The 20,770-nt window shown below is 33.4% G+C and overlaps 1 protein-coding gene across 3 annotated transcripts in view; it reads left to right on the forward strand.

Annotated features, from left to right (window-relative positions):
* Window positions 1-20,770, forward strand: part of Orc5 (origin recognition complex subunit 5) — a 134,202-nt gene that overhangs the window by 30,997 nt on the left and 82,435 nt on the right. The window contains exon 13 of one of the 3 annotated variants that reach the window (XM_087206528.1): window positions 4,900-17,994. The exons of the other annotated variants lie outside the window; for them this stretch is intronic. Within the exon in view, the coding sequence (XP_087062654.1) occupies window positions 4,900-4,956 (57 nt within the window). The 3' untranslated portion in view covers window positions 4,957-17,994. Of the gene's footprint in view, window positions 1-4,899; window positions 17,995-20,770 lie in introns of those variants that run through there. 3 annotated transcript variants of the gene reach the window in all.

Here is a 20,770-nt window from a genome sequence, read left to right on the forward strand (position 1 = left end):
TACGCAGGTACAGACTTTGTCGTTATTCCCTAAACCAGTGATGGTGAACCTTTTACAACATTTAATGATAACAGACAGCCAGCTGTGGCACTCCTGCCATCACCACCACTGCCCTAAACAGTACAGTATAACATATATTTCCAGGGGTTTATAGCATTTACATTGTAGTAGGTATTACTGTATAAGTAATCTACAAATTACTTCAAGTATAGGAAAGGATGTGTGCAGGTTATTTGTAAGTACCATACTTTTATAAAGAGTCAAGCATCCTCTGATTTTGATATTCCTAGGACCGATCCTTGAGGTCAGCAAGTGATAACTTTAATTGAATATTCTAAATGTATAATCTTTGGGGGGGTAATCACCAAAGTTGCATATTTTACAAGTATAACCTGATGACAAAAACAATGTTTCTGGCTCTTTTTCTTTCTTCACTGTTCAGTCTTATTATCTACTGCTTACATAAACAAGTGGCTTGATAATTAAATTGATGTTGTGTAAATATAATTCAATGAAAACAAATTTAAAATTTTTATTTATAAAATGGTAGTCTACAGTGTCCTTTTTCTTGAAGTACTTTGTGGGTTTATGTGCTTAATTTCACAGGATTTCACTAGGTGGCAGCAAAAGCATAAAAATAGAAAATAGAACCTTTTTTAAAAAAAAGTAAAGACTCTGTTATGAGTATTTTGTTTTATGTATGTAATTTTTGGTTGAGAAATAGGTAAAAAAAAATTGGCGTTTTAGCTAATTCAGTATGAATAATTTGGTCCTAGGATCGTTATCAAACTTTGTAATCTATTATGTGATGGTAGCTTTTAATTCTTCATTTAAAGAAGACTTGAAGTAACAAAAATAGATAATTTTTCTATAAGTTAGCATTTATAGAAAATTTCATCTACATTTATTGTGTTCTTGAAAAAAATGATCCAGTCAGTTGTTTTGCTACGTAAGTAGCTACGTAGATCTAAGTTAGAGCTCTAATGTTGATAATTTTAAAAATTTAATTCAAGTTTAACCTGTTAAATGAGTTTTCTCTCATATTAAAAAAAATATTTTGTCTAAAACTAGTTGTTAGTCAAACTTAATATTTTGAGCTTCCTATAATAATAGAAAAGGTTTCTGTTTTGTTCTGTTAACAGTAACTCTGAAATAGCAAATATTATAATCTTATTGTAAGCATTTGATCTTCACAGTAGGTCAGAGACCTACTTCTGACTTTCACAAGTATTTCATGACTTTCACAAGTAAGTATTTGAGAATTAAAGCCTAGGCAAGTGAGAGGGAATGCTTCTGAACAGAGCAGGAAGAGTATCACATGGGATTCTCTTTCTCATGTGCACAGAACTTACCTTTGTGGGATACCCAAAACATAGCATATTTTTCGTTTAAGGAGCTTACAGTTTATTCTAGGAAGAAAAAATGTTCGTAGAAATATTGTTACAAGGCTGTAGATGAATGGTAGATGCCACTGCTGAGACCCGTAGAGCAGAAAGAGACCACTTCTGGACCAGGCAGGATGAAAGAAAGACTTCATAGTCAAGTGAGAACTGGGGCTTGGCTGTTGAAATGAGTGACATTTTTTGTTGTTTCATAAATATTTCTAGTTTATACAAGTGATACATATTTATTGTATGGAAATGAAAATGAGTAAATAAAAAGGAAAAATAATATAGTAAAACCAGCTGACATCATATTTCCCTTGAATAAGAGTTTAGTTAGATTAGAGATTTAGGAAGAGAGGAAAGGAGACCAAAGGTATGGGACTAAGAAAAACAAGACACGTTTGGGAATTGTCACACTGGTTTGGTTGATGAGATTATGGGTTGTGTTATAGTGCTAGTGATCCTTTGTAGTTATGCCTGCAGTAATAGTGCTAATATTAATAGTCATAGTAATAACTACTGCCACCATACATCACATGTTGGTACCTTGTATCTGCTCCTTAGGTTGATAGAAGATTTGCTTTTTTAGAAATAAACTCTTAAGCAGTTTTATCCTTTGGAAGAAAAAAAAACAATTACAAACAATGGGTGGATTCTGATGTAGAAATTTATAGCTTCTCTAGGGTTTTGACTATGAACAGTGTCACCAGTCTTTATGGCTTTAGCAATCCCAGTAATATAACTAAGAACCACTTTGGCCCAAAATGTGTCTTTATTAATGATGTTAAATTCCTTTAAGTCTTGGCATCTGAAATTGATATTTTCATTCGTTATCTCTTCTCATTAACACTTAGTAATCAGAGCACTGCTATCAATGAATTTGCTTATGTATTTTTAATCATGTTAGGCACTTGGTAGTTCTGATTTGAGATACAAAGGGTGGGAAAATATATAGTGACAAGTACAACTAGCCATAAAGATTTGGCTGTTAACTTTTGCTTGGTCAATAAAGTATCCAAGAAAATCAAATTTATACTGTGTTCAAGAACAAAATGTTGCAGAAATCATCCGAAAAGAGGATACTTCTCTCACATGCTTTACCTTTTCCTTTCCACTGATTCCCAGTGACCTTTATTTTTATTCTTTTGCCTTTCATTCACCTGTCAATTAATTTTTAAAGTGACCGATAAAAATACATTTCTATTGGAAGTGCTTATTTGATATGAACAGCAGATGGCAATATTGTTACGTTCTAGCTTTAAGAACTAGGAAAGCAGCTTAACTTGTTAATGTTGATATTTAGAGAAAAATTTAATTTGATACATTGGTTTATTTAAGTGAAGGCAAAGTTACCTGAATATATTTAATAATGTAGGTATTTACTTTCATGAAAATATAAATAAGATTGGTAAGGAATTGTATTGCATGTATATTTTTTACCAGGAAGTAATTTTGTTAATTGGTTGGGATGTATCGGTATAAGAAATGTATTATTTTCTTGTTTCTTTAATCTACACACAACTATTTGAAGGATTCATAATTACTTAAAATTTTTTCACATGTAATAAGTTGGTCATATATGATATATACATTCAAAATTACCTGGAAAGAAAAGTGTACTTCTGTTACATTTCATTTAAATCTGTTCTGTAATGAACAGATTTAATTATAAAAATAATTTAAGGAAGATTTAAACTTATTAAAACTCTAATAGAGAATAATCATCAGATTCATGATAGTGATATTTTGGTTGGTATTCTTCCAAATTTCTCTGTTCTTTGTTGAATGTTACATAAACTTTCATTCATTAGTGCTTTAGTCTTATAAATATGTAGTGATAGCATGTCTAACATTTTAAGTTCAGTTAATGATCAGATTTATTGAACATGATTAAAATATGATTTAAAAATTTTTAAGACTAAGATCATTTCCTTGTTACACAATTTTTGTCTTTAATTTTGCAATCATATTCATGGATGATTTAAAAACATTTACTCAGAATAAATGTAGCTCTTCAATATGTGCACTAATGAGTGACAGAATTACTAATTCTGATGGGTTTTTTCTCCTTTGTCTTTTTATAATGGATAGAATGGACAGGTATAAAGTTTACAGTTATTACCCTCAGATTTTTGGTTTGATCAGATAAGATTTTAGAGACCATCCTTAAAAGACATAACCCTAAATTACTTTTTTTTCCAGAAGTATATTGAACCAGTTATGCTTTTTGGTTTTTCTTCCCTTGAGGAAAAATGACAACTTGTTCGGAAATTTTTGAATGTTTTGTTTTGTTTTGTTCTTCATATAGTTTTGCATCTTTTCTTACTTATCCTTGTGTTAATCTTATAGTTACATGAAGACGACAGGAATAGAAGGACTGTCAAACCTAACAGTTATTTGAAAATACAGTATTGAACTACATCACTTTATTTTTTTCATAAGGATAAAATTGCTGGAGAATGTATTTCTAAAATCCTTGGTATAGGTTTTGACACTTTTTAAAGGAAAAATGTTTTTAAAAGGGGTGTTTAATTATACATCTTTTTAATGTCATATAATTATTAATCTTATTTTACCAATTGACATTTTGAAAAATAAGTTTTCAAGATAATTTACTGTAATTCTGCCATTTTAAAGGTTTAAATAAGTTATTTTATTATAAAATATATTCAAATTAATATGAAGAAAACAGCTGAAAGGTAAAAAAGGAGCATAGTTCTGTTAAAAAGTAGTTTTATTTCCCATGCTTATAAATTGAATGTTTTTGTAATAGGTAATTTCTAAGGTTTTTGTATATGGTTGACTTACTAAGAAAAAATTTAAATTGACTTGTAAATTTATTTTTATTCATGTGAGCATGAATAAAAAGCCTTTGGGATCACAGACTAATATAAAAATATGTGTTTTTTTGAAATATATGTATTAATTTCTGCTTTCTATGCTTTTGGACTCATGCATACTACATATCAGGATATGATATATTTGGACTTGTTTGTTGCATGAGTTGAATTTTTCATCATGAGTCAGTCAATTCACAAAGGTTGCAACTAAGCTTTCTACTCATTTAGATTTTATGAGCTAAATAGGATATATTTCAAGTATTTTATTTTTTTCTAAATGAATTTATCATTAATCAGAAAGCAGAGTGATAATTTAGTTATTTTATCTATGACATTTTCTTGAAGCAAATGCTTCATCTCTAATTCACCATGGCTGTAGAAAGATGTTTCACTGTACTTGTTGGAGTAGCTAACATTTTGTTCAGCTGAAGCTAGATTGGTAGCATTGTTCTTCAAATACAGATAGAGATGTGGTATTTGTTGTTTTGAGTTTTTTAAAGTAAAGATTTTGTTAATGTTTATTTAATTGTAATACATTAAAAATAAAAATAACTTTAATTCAAGCTTCAAATTCAAAGTCATTATCTTTTTTTCTCAGTTGAAATTTATTATTTTCTCTGCTTAAAATTTTATTTAACAATTTTTTTTTTTTTTTTCTTTTTGCTATCTACTAGATTTCCGTACATTTCAGGTACTGTGTTAGAAAAAGGATACAGAAGGGAAGAAAATAGTCTGGCTTTCACACCCTTTCCCTTGTGCTGGTGCAGGTACCAGATTGTAGCTTGTGTTAAGTTAATGGTGAGTGTGTGTATTTACTCAGGACAGGTATATGCAGAATAAGTAATACTTAAACACTTAAAGTGAATCATAACTGCTTACTATTTAAATACAGTAATTAAAAAATAAAATATTTGGTGGTTTGTTTTGGGGTGTTTTTTTTGCTTTAGTAGGACTTGGTCCTTGATATTAGATATTTGTTGTCTGCCTAATGATAGCAAATTTGCTATGTAGACCGTTGCCTTGTGATATGCCTTGAATTTAGTATTTGGAGCAATGATGTGTGATACCTGTGTCATAACTAAGTTTTGTTAACACCTAATTAAATAGTAACACTTGGAACTTAAGTGATGGGCAGATTAGCAGTGTACTGTATGTGGCTGTAACAAGCTGTCTGAATGACTTTCTTTAAAAAGCTATGTTGCTATATTTCAAATACTTCATAATTATATTCATTGTTATTTTTCTTGTATATTCAGTATTTTAGACTATGCTTTCAGATTTTTAACCCAAAACACTTTAAGCAAATAACCTTTTTACTTAAGTTAATTTGCATGTTGCATAACATTATGGTTCTAGCATTTTTACAAAAAGTAATTACATTTGTTAAATGCTAGTCACATAATATTAGAAATCATAGTTAATAGAATACTAATACATACTGATTAGAAAGGCTTTGATCCATATAAAATGTAACATCCTGAAAACTAGCTATAAGATATTCATATAAAGTAATTTGAGTCGGAATATTATCTCTATATACATTAAATTTGGTGGCTAAAAGGGACAATTTTTCTTTTTAAAAAAACCCGCAGTATTGGAGTATTAGAAATGTGAAGAGCTATTCCTTTGTAATTTCTCTGTCCTTCCTTTGTCTTGTACCAGCATTCCAGTGTCTCAGTAATACTCAGCTGAAATACTTGATGCTATTAAGGTAAATTATGTAAATGACAGAAAAATATCTCAAATGCTAACATTTTCTAATAGTCTTACTATGTTTTTCTTTAACCACAACTGAGATTGGGAGGCATTCCATTCCAAGGATGGTAAAGGAGCCTTACTTAGTGCCTCCTTTGCTGATGAATAGGTCAGCAGGGATGCTGTTTGAAAGAGGCCTGCTCTTCCCTAGCAACTAAGAGCACCACCTCCATGATGCTCAGCCTCCACTGGCGCAGTAAATGAGATTCTCAGATCTCCTGCTACTCCCGGTGTGGATGTATTACTGCTCTGCCATGACACCACTCTGCTGAAGGTGTCTATTTCAGGAGATTTTTAAAAAACTGGTTTGGGATGCCTCATGATTGAAAAGAATAAAGTTGATCTATGATTTTCACTAGCTGCACTAGTGTAAGGAATACTAATATTACTCATTACCAAGGATAATAAAAAGCACAATATATTTCACTCTACTGCCCCAGGGTAAAAGGTTTTTCTTGTTCTCATTTGTAAAAGAACAGTATTTTCCCCTGCTCTTCTCTTGTCTTCCCTAAATCAGGTGTTAAATTTCTCCAGTGTAACCACTTTGCCTTTGTGAATATATCAGTCCAGCAGTAGGCATTTTTACAGAACCCTGGAAAAATGGAACCATTGCTTAAGGGTGACATGTATAATACTGCCTAAGGGATAAGAAAGTTGTATAAATTATGCTCTCCACTTTCGTATAAAATAATACACTGGTACCTTATTTTTATAGGCAATATTTTATAACTACCTTTCTGAAAACCTAGTATTGCATCCAATAAATATGCCAAAGTTATATCCATTACTCACATTTTTTTTTGAAAATGTATTCAACACCAATAAATTGTGTTTGACTTAGCATTATTTTGGCTGAAACATGCAAAAAATGTTTGTATGTATATATTCTCGCAAATGTGTATGTAAGAGACTCAGCACTATTAACATAGTGACTGTATAGGTAAATCCATACATTAGGTAGAGCTTTATGACTAGTTTTAATTAGAAAAGAAGTTTTAATAACAAGTTAGGAGATAAATGATTTGGAAAATCCCATTATGGAAATGGTGTTCTACATTTAAAAATACTTTGTAAGAAGATGGTGATACAAAATGGTGGTGCTTAAGGGAGTTTCCAGTGGCAGCTCAGTAGCACACAGTGAATTGGAGTTCCTTGGCATGCTGGCACATGTGCCCCTTTGTAGTCATACTGCACTACCCATTTGTGCACATGCTGCTACAGAAAACTCCTTGTCCTTTTCCCTAATGAAAACTTATGGTTCCTAAGCCCGAGTCACCTTTAGGTTAGAAGGTAATTGTTCCCTTACTTTCAGGCACTCTGGTGGTTTAATTCTAAAAATAGAAAGTAATCTTGCCCTATAATCCAGAATAAGAAAGGAAACTAGATTTATCCGGAACTGTTTCATGTACTCCCTGGTGTCAAATGCTATGTATTTGGTGATGGGAAGTCTGTGTTTCTGTCTTTTATCTTATAGCTCTCCGCCAAAATTGCTGCCTAAACTCAAATTGTACCTGAGTGTTCCATATGTATTACACAGATGTGATGAACCACATCATTCCCTAAACATTCTCTGTGGAGTTTTAGCCTTACATTTTAAAACTAATCATTTATTCACCCATTCTTTACTAAGCATATACTATGTGGCATAACTATTGTTAAGTGCTAGGAAAACAATTTATAATTTCCAGTTTAGCTAAAAGGAGAAATTCTCTTAAGCTGTCCACTTAGTTGATCAACAAGACAGTCTGTTTTTCCTCGTAGATGGAAATGTTGGTTGAACATATTCTTTTTTTTCCACCGCTACTGCCCTTGCCTTAAATCTACACCTTCATTGTGTCTTTGACTACTGCATCGACTTCCTATCTGGTATGACTGTCATGAGACATTGTCTAGCTAGCTGATTTTCCACACAGGCATCAGCATAAACCTTAAAAAATAAATCTAGCCTTATTTTTCTGCTTATACTTTATAGTTGCATTATCTATAAAACCAGACCTGCATTCCCTGGCCTTTCTTATAAGGCCCTTCTAAGTCTGTGCCACTTTCTGCTGCTTCCTTAATTCATCCTGTACCTTATTCCCCATGAGCTCCCCACTCATCTCTGAAAACACACTGGTTTTTCTTATTTTGCGCTGTTGCATGCAAAGTGTTGCACTCCAGCTCTTTTGTGCTTCATGGTCCATCCGCCAAATGCTATTTCTTAGTGAATCCACACTTCGCCACCTGTGCTATTAGTTTATCCCTCCTCTGTAATCACATAATTGTGTTTATTCATATCATACACATGCGTAGCATTCCTATCGTGTCATTACCATTTTATTGTATATTTATCTCCCACTACATGAATTCATTGAGGGTGTAGACCTTGTCTTTTTATTTTTGTGTCTCATGCACAGTGCCATAAACATAAGATCTACTCACCAAATGAATGACCTTCCATCCTCCTAATGCACACTTCGGCTCTTCTCCCTGCTAAAGATTTCAGTTATTTGTGTGCTAAAATGTTCCTGAGTTGAAAGGCACTGCCTTTAGCTCTTCTATGTATAAAAATGCATGCTGCTTTTTGTTTATATCAACATATTTAAAGACTAACAATCTACTTTCCTTTTTGCATTGCTTTGACAATATTTGCCCGTCTTTTCCATGTGCTACACTCACCTCTTCTACATTGTGTGTGTCAAAATGGCAGTCATCACATCATCCAGTGTCAGATTAAATGTAATGCTTGCTGAGTTGTGTGGAATTCATACAGTGACATTTCACATATTAAGTTCATTTATTTAAATAATTTAATATGCTTTGGATCATAAAGCTTCTCCAGGACAAGCACAATAGGATATTTCATAAATCAGTTGACATATGTACCAACCTATGAAAGTATAAAAATAATGAGCATGTTAAAAATTAATTACACTTGTAAATTGATTTCCTTTTGTTGGCAGAAAGAACAGTTTATTAGCCCAGGAACAGGTTCACACTGTTTTTACATCAAGCATTTCCAGCTGAAGCTTGTTAGTGACTGCCTCTCAGATTAAGGGAAAAAACATTCTCACTGTGGTACACCAACTCCTATTGTTAAGACATAAATAATCAGCTCATCCCCTACGTGGATGAGAACAAAGAACATCATAATACACAGAGCAAAGATTAAGCAAATATTGCACAACCCAATTTAAGATATAAGTCTAAAAATATTGTATCTATAAGGAGATTATCATTTTTATTTTTCTTTGTGAATGTCTCAGTTGTAACATAGGAACTAGTCAGAGGAAAAATATATAGTTTGGTGTTTGAATCAGATTATTTTAAACTAAGAAGGAGTAAAAGTACTTTATAAACAGCCTCAAAATGCAACTAACTTGAAAGCTAGTAAAGTACTATTTTTGAGAGCAAGATTCTTGCTTCAGATTTTGGGGGATTCTATTTATTTCCAAAGACTGAAAACAAAATTTTTATTTTGAGAAAAAAACATCAGTGGAAACATGACCAAAACCCTAGTGGTAAAACCACTGTCTTTTACTACTGTTTTTTTTAAATACAGAAATTAAAAACTTTGTTCTATATTTTCTTGCATCAAATCTAAATCCTGCTTTGAAAAAGGAAATCCACTTCCTAACTTACTTTTTTTTTTGGTACTGGGGATTAAACTCAGGATCTTGCACATGCAAGACAGGCGTGGTGCCACTGAGCTAAATCCCCGACCCTCCCTAGCTTACTTTTTAATTCATTTGAATTTCATTCATTCAATTTTGAGCTTAACAAAGTAGATAAGAAAAGCAACTGTGGAAAACAGTACGTACTCCTCTAAAATCTGAACATTATTTGCAAAAGAATATGTCTTTATAGGTGGTAGAAACCCAGAAAAGGAACAACAATTTGCCCACAAATTTTAAATTTATTTAAATAACTAAATTGACTTTTCTTGAAAATTACCAGTTTTTCAGGAAGACTTTTTCATTATCTTTGTTTTTCAAAGATTTTAATGTTTATCCTAACTTTCAGTATGATGATCTATAATACATACATGTGTAAGAAACTGCCTTGGATACCATTTTCAGTGTTGTCCAATAATTTCAGGTTTTAAAAAAAATCATGCTTTCTCTTCCATCTTAAATTATTTATATATTTAAAATTATGCCTTGAAAACAGTAAGTTTATTTGTAATATAATATGCAGCCTGATTTCTAGAAAGGTTGTATGTGATTAGGTTAAATAAATTCTACATTTTATCCTTCACATCTAATAACTTTGCTCACAAGATTATTGTTATTCTCAAGGCTGTTCTCTATTCCTGGAACAGGACATTTGCCTATTCTGAAATGGTTCTTTGTCCTCATTGCTCAGTTTTGTTGGAGGTTTTTCCTTTGTTATATCCTGGATTTCTAATCCCTATTCAAGTACCCTCTTTCATTCAGTTTGGAATATTTCCAGAATTGTCATTTTACTAACTTTTCCTTCTTCCATCAAGCTATCCTCAATTTATCCCAATGAAGTTATCTTTTCCTATATTCTGCAGCTTCTTGTTGGGATAATATAAAGATACGGGGTTTTTTATTCACATAGTATTCAAATTCAACGCTCTTTTTACCACTCTTAGTTTGGTGACCTTGAACAATTTATGACCTCTCTGATTTTTTTTTATATATATATAAAAAAATCAGGTTCATGTACAGTATCTAATTATGGAGAAATTGTAAAGACTGAAGAAATTAAAGTCCCTGTTACAGTGCCTGTTGTGTAGACCCTAGACACAGTAACAAATTTCTATTCTACCACTAATTCCACCAATTCCACCCCTAATTTTCTGTGATCACTAATATTATTAATTGGTTCCTATGCCCCCTCCCAGTTTTGTACTGACAGCTCCTGAGAAGAGTAAACATCTTTTTTTATTAGTGCATATTAATACGGAATAGTGAGGTTCATTCTGGAAAATTGGTACATACATATAACAATTCTTCCTCATTTTCAATTCCAGCATTCCCTTCTCCCTTTCTTCATCCTCTCCCTGATCCTCTTCCTGATCCTCTTCCCATCTCCTGAGGACTGCATTCTAGTTTCTTGTCTTCTCTGGTGTGATTGTTTAGGTTTCTCATATAAGAAAACTTGTAATATATAACTGTCTGAGTCTGGCTTATTTCATTTAACACGATGTTCTCCAGTTCCATCCATTTTCTTGCAGATGACATGATTTCATTCTTTTGGCTGATATTCTGTTGTGTATATATGCACCACATTTTCTCTATCCATTCATGTTAGCGAGCATCTAGGCTATTTCCACAGCTTACCTTTTGTGAATTGTCCCACTGTAAAATAGATACACGTGTATCACTATGGTATGCCATTACTTCTTTTGGGAAGGTAGCAGGACTTGTACAGCTGGATCAAATGGTATTTGTATTTTTAGTTTTTGAGGAATTACCATACTGATTTCAAGAGTTTACATTCCCATTTTGGCTAAACTTTTGTGTACTGTACAGTTTTGTCTTGTTTTTTATTTTAGAGGCAATACTTTTGGGTTTTCCCTCTTAAGTATGATGTTGGCCATATGTTTGTCATTATGGCTTTTACTTATTTGAGAGAAGATCCTTCTATACAGTTATTTGTGGGGTTTCTGTTTTTTTTTTAATGTGAAGGAATGTTGGATTTTGTCAAAAGCTTTTTCTGCATATATTGAGATCATGATGTGATTTTTTAAATTCTTGATTCTATTTATATGGGATATTGCATTTATTAATTTATTTATCTTGAGCCATCCTTGCATTTCTGGGATCTTTTTAATGTGCTTTGTATTGTGTTTACAAGAATCTTATTGAGAATTTTTACATTTATATTCATCAAGGATTTTAGCTTGTAGTTTGTTTCTTTGTTGATTTCTTACATGGTTTTGGCATCCAGATAATGCTGCTGTGTAGAAAGAATTTGGAGCCATGCTTTCTCTTTCTATTACATGGAAAAGTTTGAGGTGCATTGGTGTTTGTTCTTCTCTAAAGATCTAGTAAAATTGAGCAGTAAATCTGTTGGGACCAGGGCTTTTCTTAGTTGGTAGATAAGTGTTTTTATTACTGCATCAATCTCATTGCTTGTTACTGGTCTGTTTAGATTTTCTCAGTCTTCTTGGTTCAATTTTGTTTTTAGTAAAGCATTTAATAGTATATTTTAGATATGCATAATGGTAACATTCATCATAGGGAATTTGTACCAGTCTTAGTTCAATTTTGGTAGATCATGTTGTCTAGGAATTCCTTCTTTTTCAATTTATTAGAATGTAAGTTTTCAAAATAGTTTCTAATAATCTTCTGGATTTCAGTGGTATCTGTTATAATTTAGTCTCTATTTCATGAAGTTCCACTCTGGTCTTTATTCTTTCCTTCTACTGGTTTTAGGTTTGTTTTTTCTTGTTTTTCTAGGACCTTGAGATTCAGCATTCTCAGTTTTTCTTAACGTAGGCATTCATAGCTATAAACTTCTCTCTTACAACTGCCTTCATTGTGTCCCACAGATTCTGATATGTTGTTTCCATTATTGTTTGATTCTGAGAATATTTAAATTTCTCCTGATTTCTGCAGTGACCCCACTGATCGATCATTCAAGTGTATATTATTCAATCTTCATGTGTTTTTGTAGTTTCTGGTTAGTTAACTTGTGTTTTGGGTTTTGTTTTTTTTTTTGGTTTGGCTGTTGGTTCTTACTTCATTCCGTTGTGATCTGATCCATGAGATTATTTACACTATTTGTTTGTTTGTTTGTCTTTGGTAATGGGGTTCAAACTCAGGACCTTGTGCTTGTGAGGCAGGCAGCAACCACTGGGCTAAATCCCTGGCCCACGTCTCAATAAATATTAAACACTTGAAATAATCTTATGGAAGCTGGGAATTTAGCTAAGTGGTTCTAGCACCTGCCTTGCAAGCTCAAGGTCCCAAGTTCGATCCCCCGTACCAAAAAAAGAAAAAACATATTTATTGAGACTTGCTTTATGGCCTAAAATATGGTCTGTTTTGGAGAAAGTTCTGTGAGCTGTTGAAAACAGTGCGTATTCTGCTGTTATTGAATGGAACACTTTGTAGATGTCTGTTGAATCTATTTGATCTGTAATGTAGTTTAATGTTCCTTGTCTGGTTGACTTATATATTTGTGAGAGTCGGGTGTTGAAGTCCCCCAGTAGATTCTACTGGTATCTGTCCTTTCAGGTCAAGTAGTATTGGTTTTATGAAATGATGTGTGGCAGCATTTGGTGCATATATATTTACAATTGTCTTCTCGGTGAATTGTTCCCATTACCAATTTGTAGAGGCTTTCTTTGTCTTTTCTGACCAATTTTAATTCGAAGTCTATTTTGTTGGGTATAAGTACGGCTACTCCTGCTTGCTTTCAAGTTCCGGCTGCTTGGCATGTTATTTTCCATCCTGTCACTTTCATACTGTGTATATCTTTGTCAATGAGGTATATTTCTGTTAGGCGACATATAGGTAGGTCTTGTTTTTTCATCCAATCTGCCAATCTGTCTTTTAGAGAATTAAGGACGTTTACATGAACTGGTATTATTGAAAAGTATATGCTAATTCCTATCATTTTGTTGTTTTTCTAGTGTGTGATTCATTTGTGATTCTCATTTGTTTATCTATTCCCCTAGTTCTTCCCTGTGGTCTTGTGGTTGTGGTTGTCTTCTTTCATTAGGATTCCCCTAGATCAGAGGTAGCGAACCTATGGCACGTGTTGTTTTTATTTTAAGACAAAAGATGATAATGTATGAATTTTTTTTCTAAACTAAAATCTCAGTATTCAGGTTTAATTGCATTGTTGGCACTTTGCAATAAATGAGTTTTGGGTTGCAGTTTGGGCACTCATCTCTAAAAGATTTGCCCTCACTGTCCTGGGTATTTTCTGCAGTGCTGGCTTTGTGATCCTGAGTTTCTTCAGTTTTTACTTGTTGAGAAGGACTTTATGTCTCCTTCAGTTTTGAAAGATAGCCTTGCAGGATATAGTAATATGAGTTGGCAATTATATTCTTCCAGGACTTGAAATACATCACTCCAAGTCTTTCTTGCCTTTAAGGTTTCTGTTGAGAAGTCTGCTATTATCCTGACAGTTTGCCCTTATCAGTGATTTAGTGTTCTCTTTAGCCACTTTCAGTTTTGTTTCTTTGTTCTGAATTTTTGGCATTTTGACTATGATGTGTTGTGGAGAAGTTCTTTTCTGGTCATGTCTATTTGAATTTTCCATGCCTCTATTACTTGGGCATCCATCTTATTACTCAGATTTGGGAAATTTTCTGTGATCATTGCAATGAACAGATTTTTCTATGCCATTAGTCTATTTTTTCTCATCCTCTTCTGGGCCAATGATTGTTAATTTTTTTCTTTTAGCATTATCTAAGATCTACTGAAGTAACCTGTTCACTGTTTATTTTTTCTTTTTACTGTCTGAACATTGTAGTCCATCCACCTTGCTTTCATGCCCCAATATTCTTCTCATTCATCTTTCATACTATGGAGACTTTCACTTGAGGTTTAAATTTGACTTACAGAGGTTTTTCATTTCCAGGATTTATGCTTGGTTCTTTTGCAGAACCTCTTAGTCTCTTTACTGACATTGTCTTTCATGTCCTGCATTCATTGTCTTCCTTAATTCACTCAGCTGCTTCTATGAGCTTATTGATTATCTTAGTAATTGATTTGTTTAGCTGCTTATTTGTCTGTACTTTGATCTCATCAATCATTTTAACAGGATTTTAAATTCTTTGGAATTTCATGAACTTCAGTACCTATTGGAATCAGCTTTTCGGGAGTTACAAATTTTGGGAGGCAAATTATTGCCTTGTCTTCTCATCATAAATGTGTTTTTGTGTTGAGGTCAGATTGGCTGGGATGGTTGTCTCTACCACTTTAGATGTGTGCAGTAAGTGGCTTTCTCTTTGTGATGTTGTGCCTGGGGTTTTGGGTATGTCTGTGTGGTACTACCAAATCAGGCTGCTCTGGGTCTGATGTCCAACCCCTAGCACTGCTTTGAGAGAAGAGAGTAACTACCAGTAATATCAACAATTGATAAACAAAGTATATATTATCATATATTTTAAACAAAAACTTATTTTAAAAGATCTATTATTTCAGTAACTCAGGAAAGGACAGAAATAAATAGTAAGTTATATTCAGTTTGATACTGATCATATATAAAAGAGATTTTTTTAAAAGAGGGAATAAGCAAAGAGATAGAAGAGGTCATGAGAGGGGAAGTAAAGACAGAGGAGCCAGATGAGTAGCACACGTCTGTAGTCCGAGCACTCTCGGAGGTAGAGGCAGAATTGCAAGTACAAGCCCAGCCTGGGCTACTTAATAACTCAGCAAAACCTTGCCTCAATAAAGAGAGAGGAAAAAAGTTGAGGTAGCCCAGTGCAAAGGTGCTGGGTTCCATCCTCAGTACTGCAAAAACAGAAAGAAAAATAAGTGAGAAAGTAAGAGAAAACATGGAAGACAGTGATAGAGTTAGATTTCTCTGTGAAGCAATCACTAATGTGAGAAAATATAACGGAGCAACATAGAACACTAGAAGCAAAAGCAAAAAACTAACAAAGACCAAACTTAATCTATAAGCAAAAGCAATAGACAAGGAAAAATACTCCAGGGCCTACATACCTCTTTGAGGGTATGTATAGTGGAGACAGTTGCTGTTGGTGAGGATGACACTCAAGAGTGACCTTCAGTACTGTTGCCTGGCATGTCCCTTGATCAGGAGCCATTGGTGTCCCCGGGGATGCTGGTGGGTGAGTTTCATAGCTAACACCCTCATCATGCCACTGTTTCTTCAGTCTCCAACAGGTCTGGCTTCTATTGCTGCAGCTCAGTTTCCAGCTCACAGTTCTGCTAGCGTCCAAGGTTGGGGAAAAGATAGCCCGAGCTTGCACTGCCCTGGCTGCCTCTCTGCTCCAGTGTCCAAGCTCCCAGCTGCACATAGCTTCTTCAGTCTCTTTCCAGCTCAACGGTGCCTGTGACACTCAGGGTCAGGGAAGTGACACTCAGCCCCAGTGGCTAGTCCTGCTGCAGCACATACCTGATTACTAGGGTGGATATCCCAGAGCAGCTGTGAGTGCTGCTTACCACAGTAGATTTCATGAATGTACATCCTTCTCAGGAAATGTAAAAGACAGTAGAAGAAAGCACACAGACTGAGGTCTTTTTTTCCCAGTATTAATAGTCTAGGCAAATACTTTCAGAATTCATCAATACCTGAAGTAAGGCATTAGTTTTAGCAAAACACTTTTAATATGTTAAATGTTCTTAAAATTAAATACTTAACTTAAAATTTGTTGTTACAACTCTGAAATTTTTTCTAGTAAACCTCCAATGTGGCATGCGTGTTGTAGTCTTTTTCATTGGAACTTTGGCTTTAAATGTGAAATATTAGTTTGGAGCAATTGACTAGGAACTGATAATGCCAGTCATCCTTTCACAGTGTTTTTTCCCATCCATTAAATGAGGCATTGGTCTCTAAGGTTCCCAGTCTTGCATTTTGCGACTGGAAATATTTACTTTTTAACAAATTCAAAATATAGTTCTCTTTTATATCCTCCAAACAAACAAAAATAAGAATTGTCATCATTTTTAAAAATAGAAGTAAAAGGTAAGAACTGGGGAAAATAGAACACTCAGGTTGGGATTTAGTATTAATAACAGTTTTGCCACAATCCTGTACTGTAGAAGAAATCTAAGTTTTAATAGCCCAGGTTTGCAGCTGCTTTATGAGAATTTTTATGGGCTCACAACATGAGACCAGTGGCTACAAATCCTCCTGAGGTTGAACCATAGGATATAACTAATCATCTGTATTTAAATAGAAAAAAATCTAAAACTTACAAATGTTTAAAAACCTATTGCAGTGGCATATCAATAATGAAAAATTAATACTTTGATTTTCTCACTTAAGGACACATTTTATCAAGTGGTTTTTAAAGATCCTTATAAATATAGGTCAAAATGTTTTATTTTTACAAGTAGGTTTTTGTGGCTTCATAGGTACTCAAACATTTTGAAAAACAATTATATATGCTCTTCCTTTTTTCTTTTCGATTTTCAGAATTCTTTCTTTTACCACATTTGTTTGAAGAACTTCCTTTAGCCATTCTTTAAAGTTAGGTCTGCTTGTGACATAGTTGTTAATTTTTTCTTAAGAATGTCTTCATTTTCACTTCATTTTTGAGTGATAGTTTTGCCACATACAGCTTGCCAGCTCTTTTTTGGCAGAGTGCTCTTCAGTCCAGAGAGGAATGAGCCTACCTGGGCAGCCTTCTGTTGTTACGAGATTGCACATCACAGGCACTGTGCCTGGCTCACTTTCTGCTGTTGAGTGTGAAGTTGGAAGACTCCCTGCTTCTATGTTGTTCCTCCAGGCCTGCAGTTCCTAAATGGCCCCCATCCTATTTCTACCTTTCAGTTTTCCTTTTGTTGTCTCTTACATTATTTCCAGGGTTTATAGTTGTACTTAGCAGGGAAGAACAATAAATATGAATCTATGCCATCCTATCTGGACTGAAAGTTCTCCTGTATTTATCTCTTTTTTTCTAAACCTCTATCTAGGCTCTTTGTTAATATTGATTATCAAATACATTCCAGGGTAATTCAGAGCTCAATTGAATAAGAAGCCTTGTATAAATTATACAGTGCTAAAAATGATTAGATCATATTTGAATATAGTATATTTTACTATTATTATTTAAAGAGCTTTTCCCCAACAAGATGAAATCCTTCTAAGATGTTAATTTATTGGCTCCAAAATATTCTAATTTATTTTTCTTTGCTGAAACTAGAAACTATAAATCATTTTCTGCATTTGAGAACCTAACAACAGGAATGATGCTGTATCTTTTCTTGGAGTGACAGATTTGTCATTGAATCCTCAGTAGCTGGATAAGAAAGACTAATCCCACCTCTGCCTTCGCATACGTGCTACACTGAGCTGGGGCGCTTTGACATCCAGAGACATCTGTCCATCCACACTGACCATCTTCTCAGACTGCTTAGGTATCACTGCTCGTCTAGAGATGTGGGTTTATCATATTGTAAAGTGGAGCAAGAAGGTAAAGAAGTATTTTCTGTAATCCTGTTTATCTTTGACTCCACAACCTAAACTAAGTTCTCAAGAATTTCGTGGATATGCAATTAGAAATAAAAAAATAGATAATTTTAGGGTTGAATAATGAAGAGAATGGTAAGTATTCTTGTATTTAAGCATATATAGAAATAATTTTCTAAAGGTTTCATGTATTTTTTCAAAAAGTTTCATTTAGTATTACAAATTAGTATATGTGAGATTCAAAGTGTTGACCATATACCTTTGTACTTACTCCAGTTTTGTTCTAGCAATATTCTAATAATCTAGAGAAGTACTTTTAGGATTTGGGGTTTTTATACAGTTTTATGTAATATTCTCCTGTACTGTGTATTTGTATTGAGTTTTGAAGTACTATAATTTTCATATGATCAGGTCAAGGAATGAAAACTTACTGAAATGAGAGTTTTTTAGTGGGAAAATCAAATCCTAATTTAATCACTCTATTTAGATTTAGATTGTTTTGTGTATTATCTTTTCCTGTGTCAGCCCCTTCTTCCCCCAAAATTGAATAATCATTTTATTAATATTTTAGAAGTACTTTTGAGCTGAAGCATCTTGAAGTTATACTGTATCTTTTGCACACTGTACGTGATTAATTTATTCATGCAGTTCTGTTAGAACTGAAAGTGACTTTAGGGAACAATTTGTTCTAACATTTCACCTTTGGATACATGTGAAACTAATAAAATTAAGATATCTGAAAATTGTTTTGAAATTCAAACTTAACTAGGTTAAAGACATTTTGTGTTTTTCTATGAAAATTGTGGAAGAAGAATAATTTACAACTTAATCTATATGTGTATGTGTTAGAATCACAGAAAAGTAGGAGTTTTAAGGAAATGCCAGTGATAAAGTAAAAGGTAATTAATTTTTCTTCTATTTTAAAGGAACAAGAACTAAGAAGACTTACCTTTAATAATGGGAGTTTAGTGTATGATTTTTCAAGACTATTAGTAACTTATTTTTGCAAATTAATCCTTTATAGAAAAAAAGAAAGGGTTGAATTTAATATAGTTTGCCGTAGGAGATTATCTTACTCTTTTCTGTAAATCTTCTAGTTCATTAATATTTCAGGCCTACTCTCACCATGGAGTTCTACCTGTCTCTAAACTGGAAACAGTATAAAGTTTGTCTTATTTTTCCCTTCAGCAGTTTTTCTTCTGAAGACCCCTTTATCCCTTGGCTGCCCATCCTGCTTTGTGTCTCATCCTTCATGATAAAGCTCTCAAGGTCCTGCATTTTATCATTATTTAGCAAACCTTTCTGTAAATCTTTAAGAGTGTGTGTTTGGTTTTTGTTTTGTTTTGTTTGGTGTTAACATGCCTTCATTTTTCTTTTTAATTAGTACATCCTACATCATTCCCTGGTGCCTGCAGGGCATTGGTTCCAGGAGGCCCTGTGGATACCACAGTCAGCTCAGCGGATGCTCAGGCTTTTATTTAAAATCGTGTAGCTTATAACCTGTGTGTACCCTCCCCTATACTTTGAGTCACTCTAGATGACTTACACATACCTAACACAATGTACATACTATCTAGATAGCTGTTGTACTATATTGTTAAGGGATGTTGACAAAAAATGTCTATGTGTTCGGTAAAGATGGAAAACTTTTTGATAAGTGGTTGGATGAGACAGGATGCAAAACCCATATAAGAGCTCAACTGTGTTTGCTTGATATGTGTCCTTTTCCCCATGTGCTTTTATTTTAGGTGTATTCTTCTAAACAGATTTTTTTTAAAACCTTTGATTTCTGTTTGAAGTAGTTTTCCTTTAATGTAGTTACTAATGAAATTTTGTTTATAACTATTATGTATTTAAACTACCTGATTTTTTTTTCTTCCATTTCATAGGTTACCTTGTCATTTTACTGATTATGTCCTGTGCAAAAACTGTTGAGTTTGACATATTCATCCTTGTTCATTTTTACTTTTGTTGCTTGTGCTTTGGGGATTTTACCTGAAAAGTCATTGCCAAGAGTAGTGTCAAATAGCTTTTCCTCTATCTTTTCTTGTATGAGTTTAATGGCTTCATGTCTTACATCAAAGTCTTTATAATCTGTTCCTTATGGTCCTGGGAGTTGAACTAAGGCCTTTGCCCTGAGCTACATCCCTAGCCCTTTTAAAAATTTTATTTATTTATATATTTATAAATTTTGAGACAGGTTCTCACTAAGTTGCTAAGTTCCCAGCCTGGGCTTAACTTGCATTCCTCCTATGTCAGCCTCTCTGAGTTGTGGGATTATAGGCATGTACCACCACACCTGGATCTTTAATGTATTTCTTGTTGATTCTTGTAAGTGTGGTGTAAAATAAGTATCCAGTTTCATTTTTTTGTATATGGATATTCAGTTTCCCAGTACCATTTACTATTGAGACTTTTCCCCATGGTGTATTCTTGGCATCTTTGTATACGGGTAATTTTATTTCTGGACTTTCTATTCTGTTCCATTGATCTATGTGTGTTTTTATGCCAGTGCCATACTATTTTGATTATTATAGCTTTGCAATGTAATGTGGTTTTAGTACCTTATCTTTGTTTTTTCTCAAGATTATTTTAGTTGTTGGGGGTCTTTTGTGGTTTGATAAGAACTGTAGGATTTTTTTCTGTTTCTATGAGAATATAATTGAATTTTTGTAGGAAATTACACTGAATGTGTTGATCATTTTGGTGGTGTAAACATTGTAA

The sequence above is a fragment of the Heterocephalus glaber genome, unplaced genomic scaffold (genome assembly GCF_053883595.1).
Source record: "Heterocephalus glaber isolate CG9 unplaced genomic scaffold, H.glaber_assembly_v1.0 deba00000676, whole genome shotgun sequence".
Taxonomy (NCBI): domain Eukaryota; kingdom Metazoa; phylum Chordata; class Mammalia; order Rodentia; family Bathyergidae; genus Heterocephalus; species Heterocephalus glaber.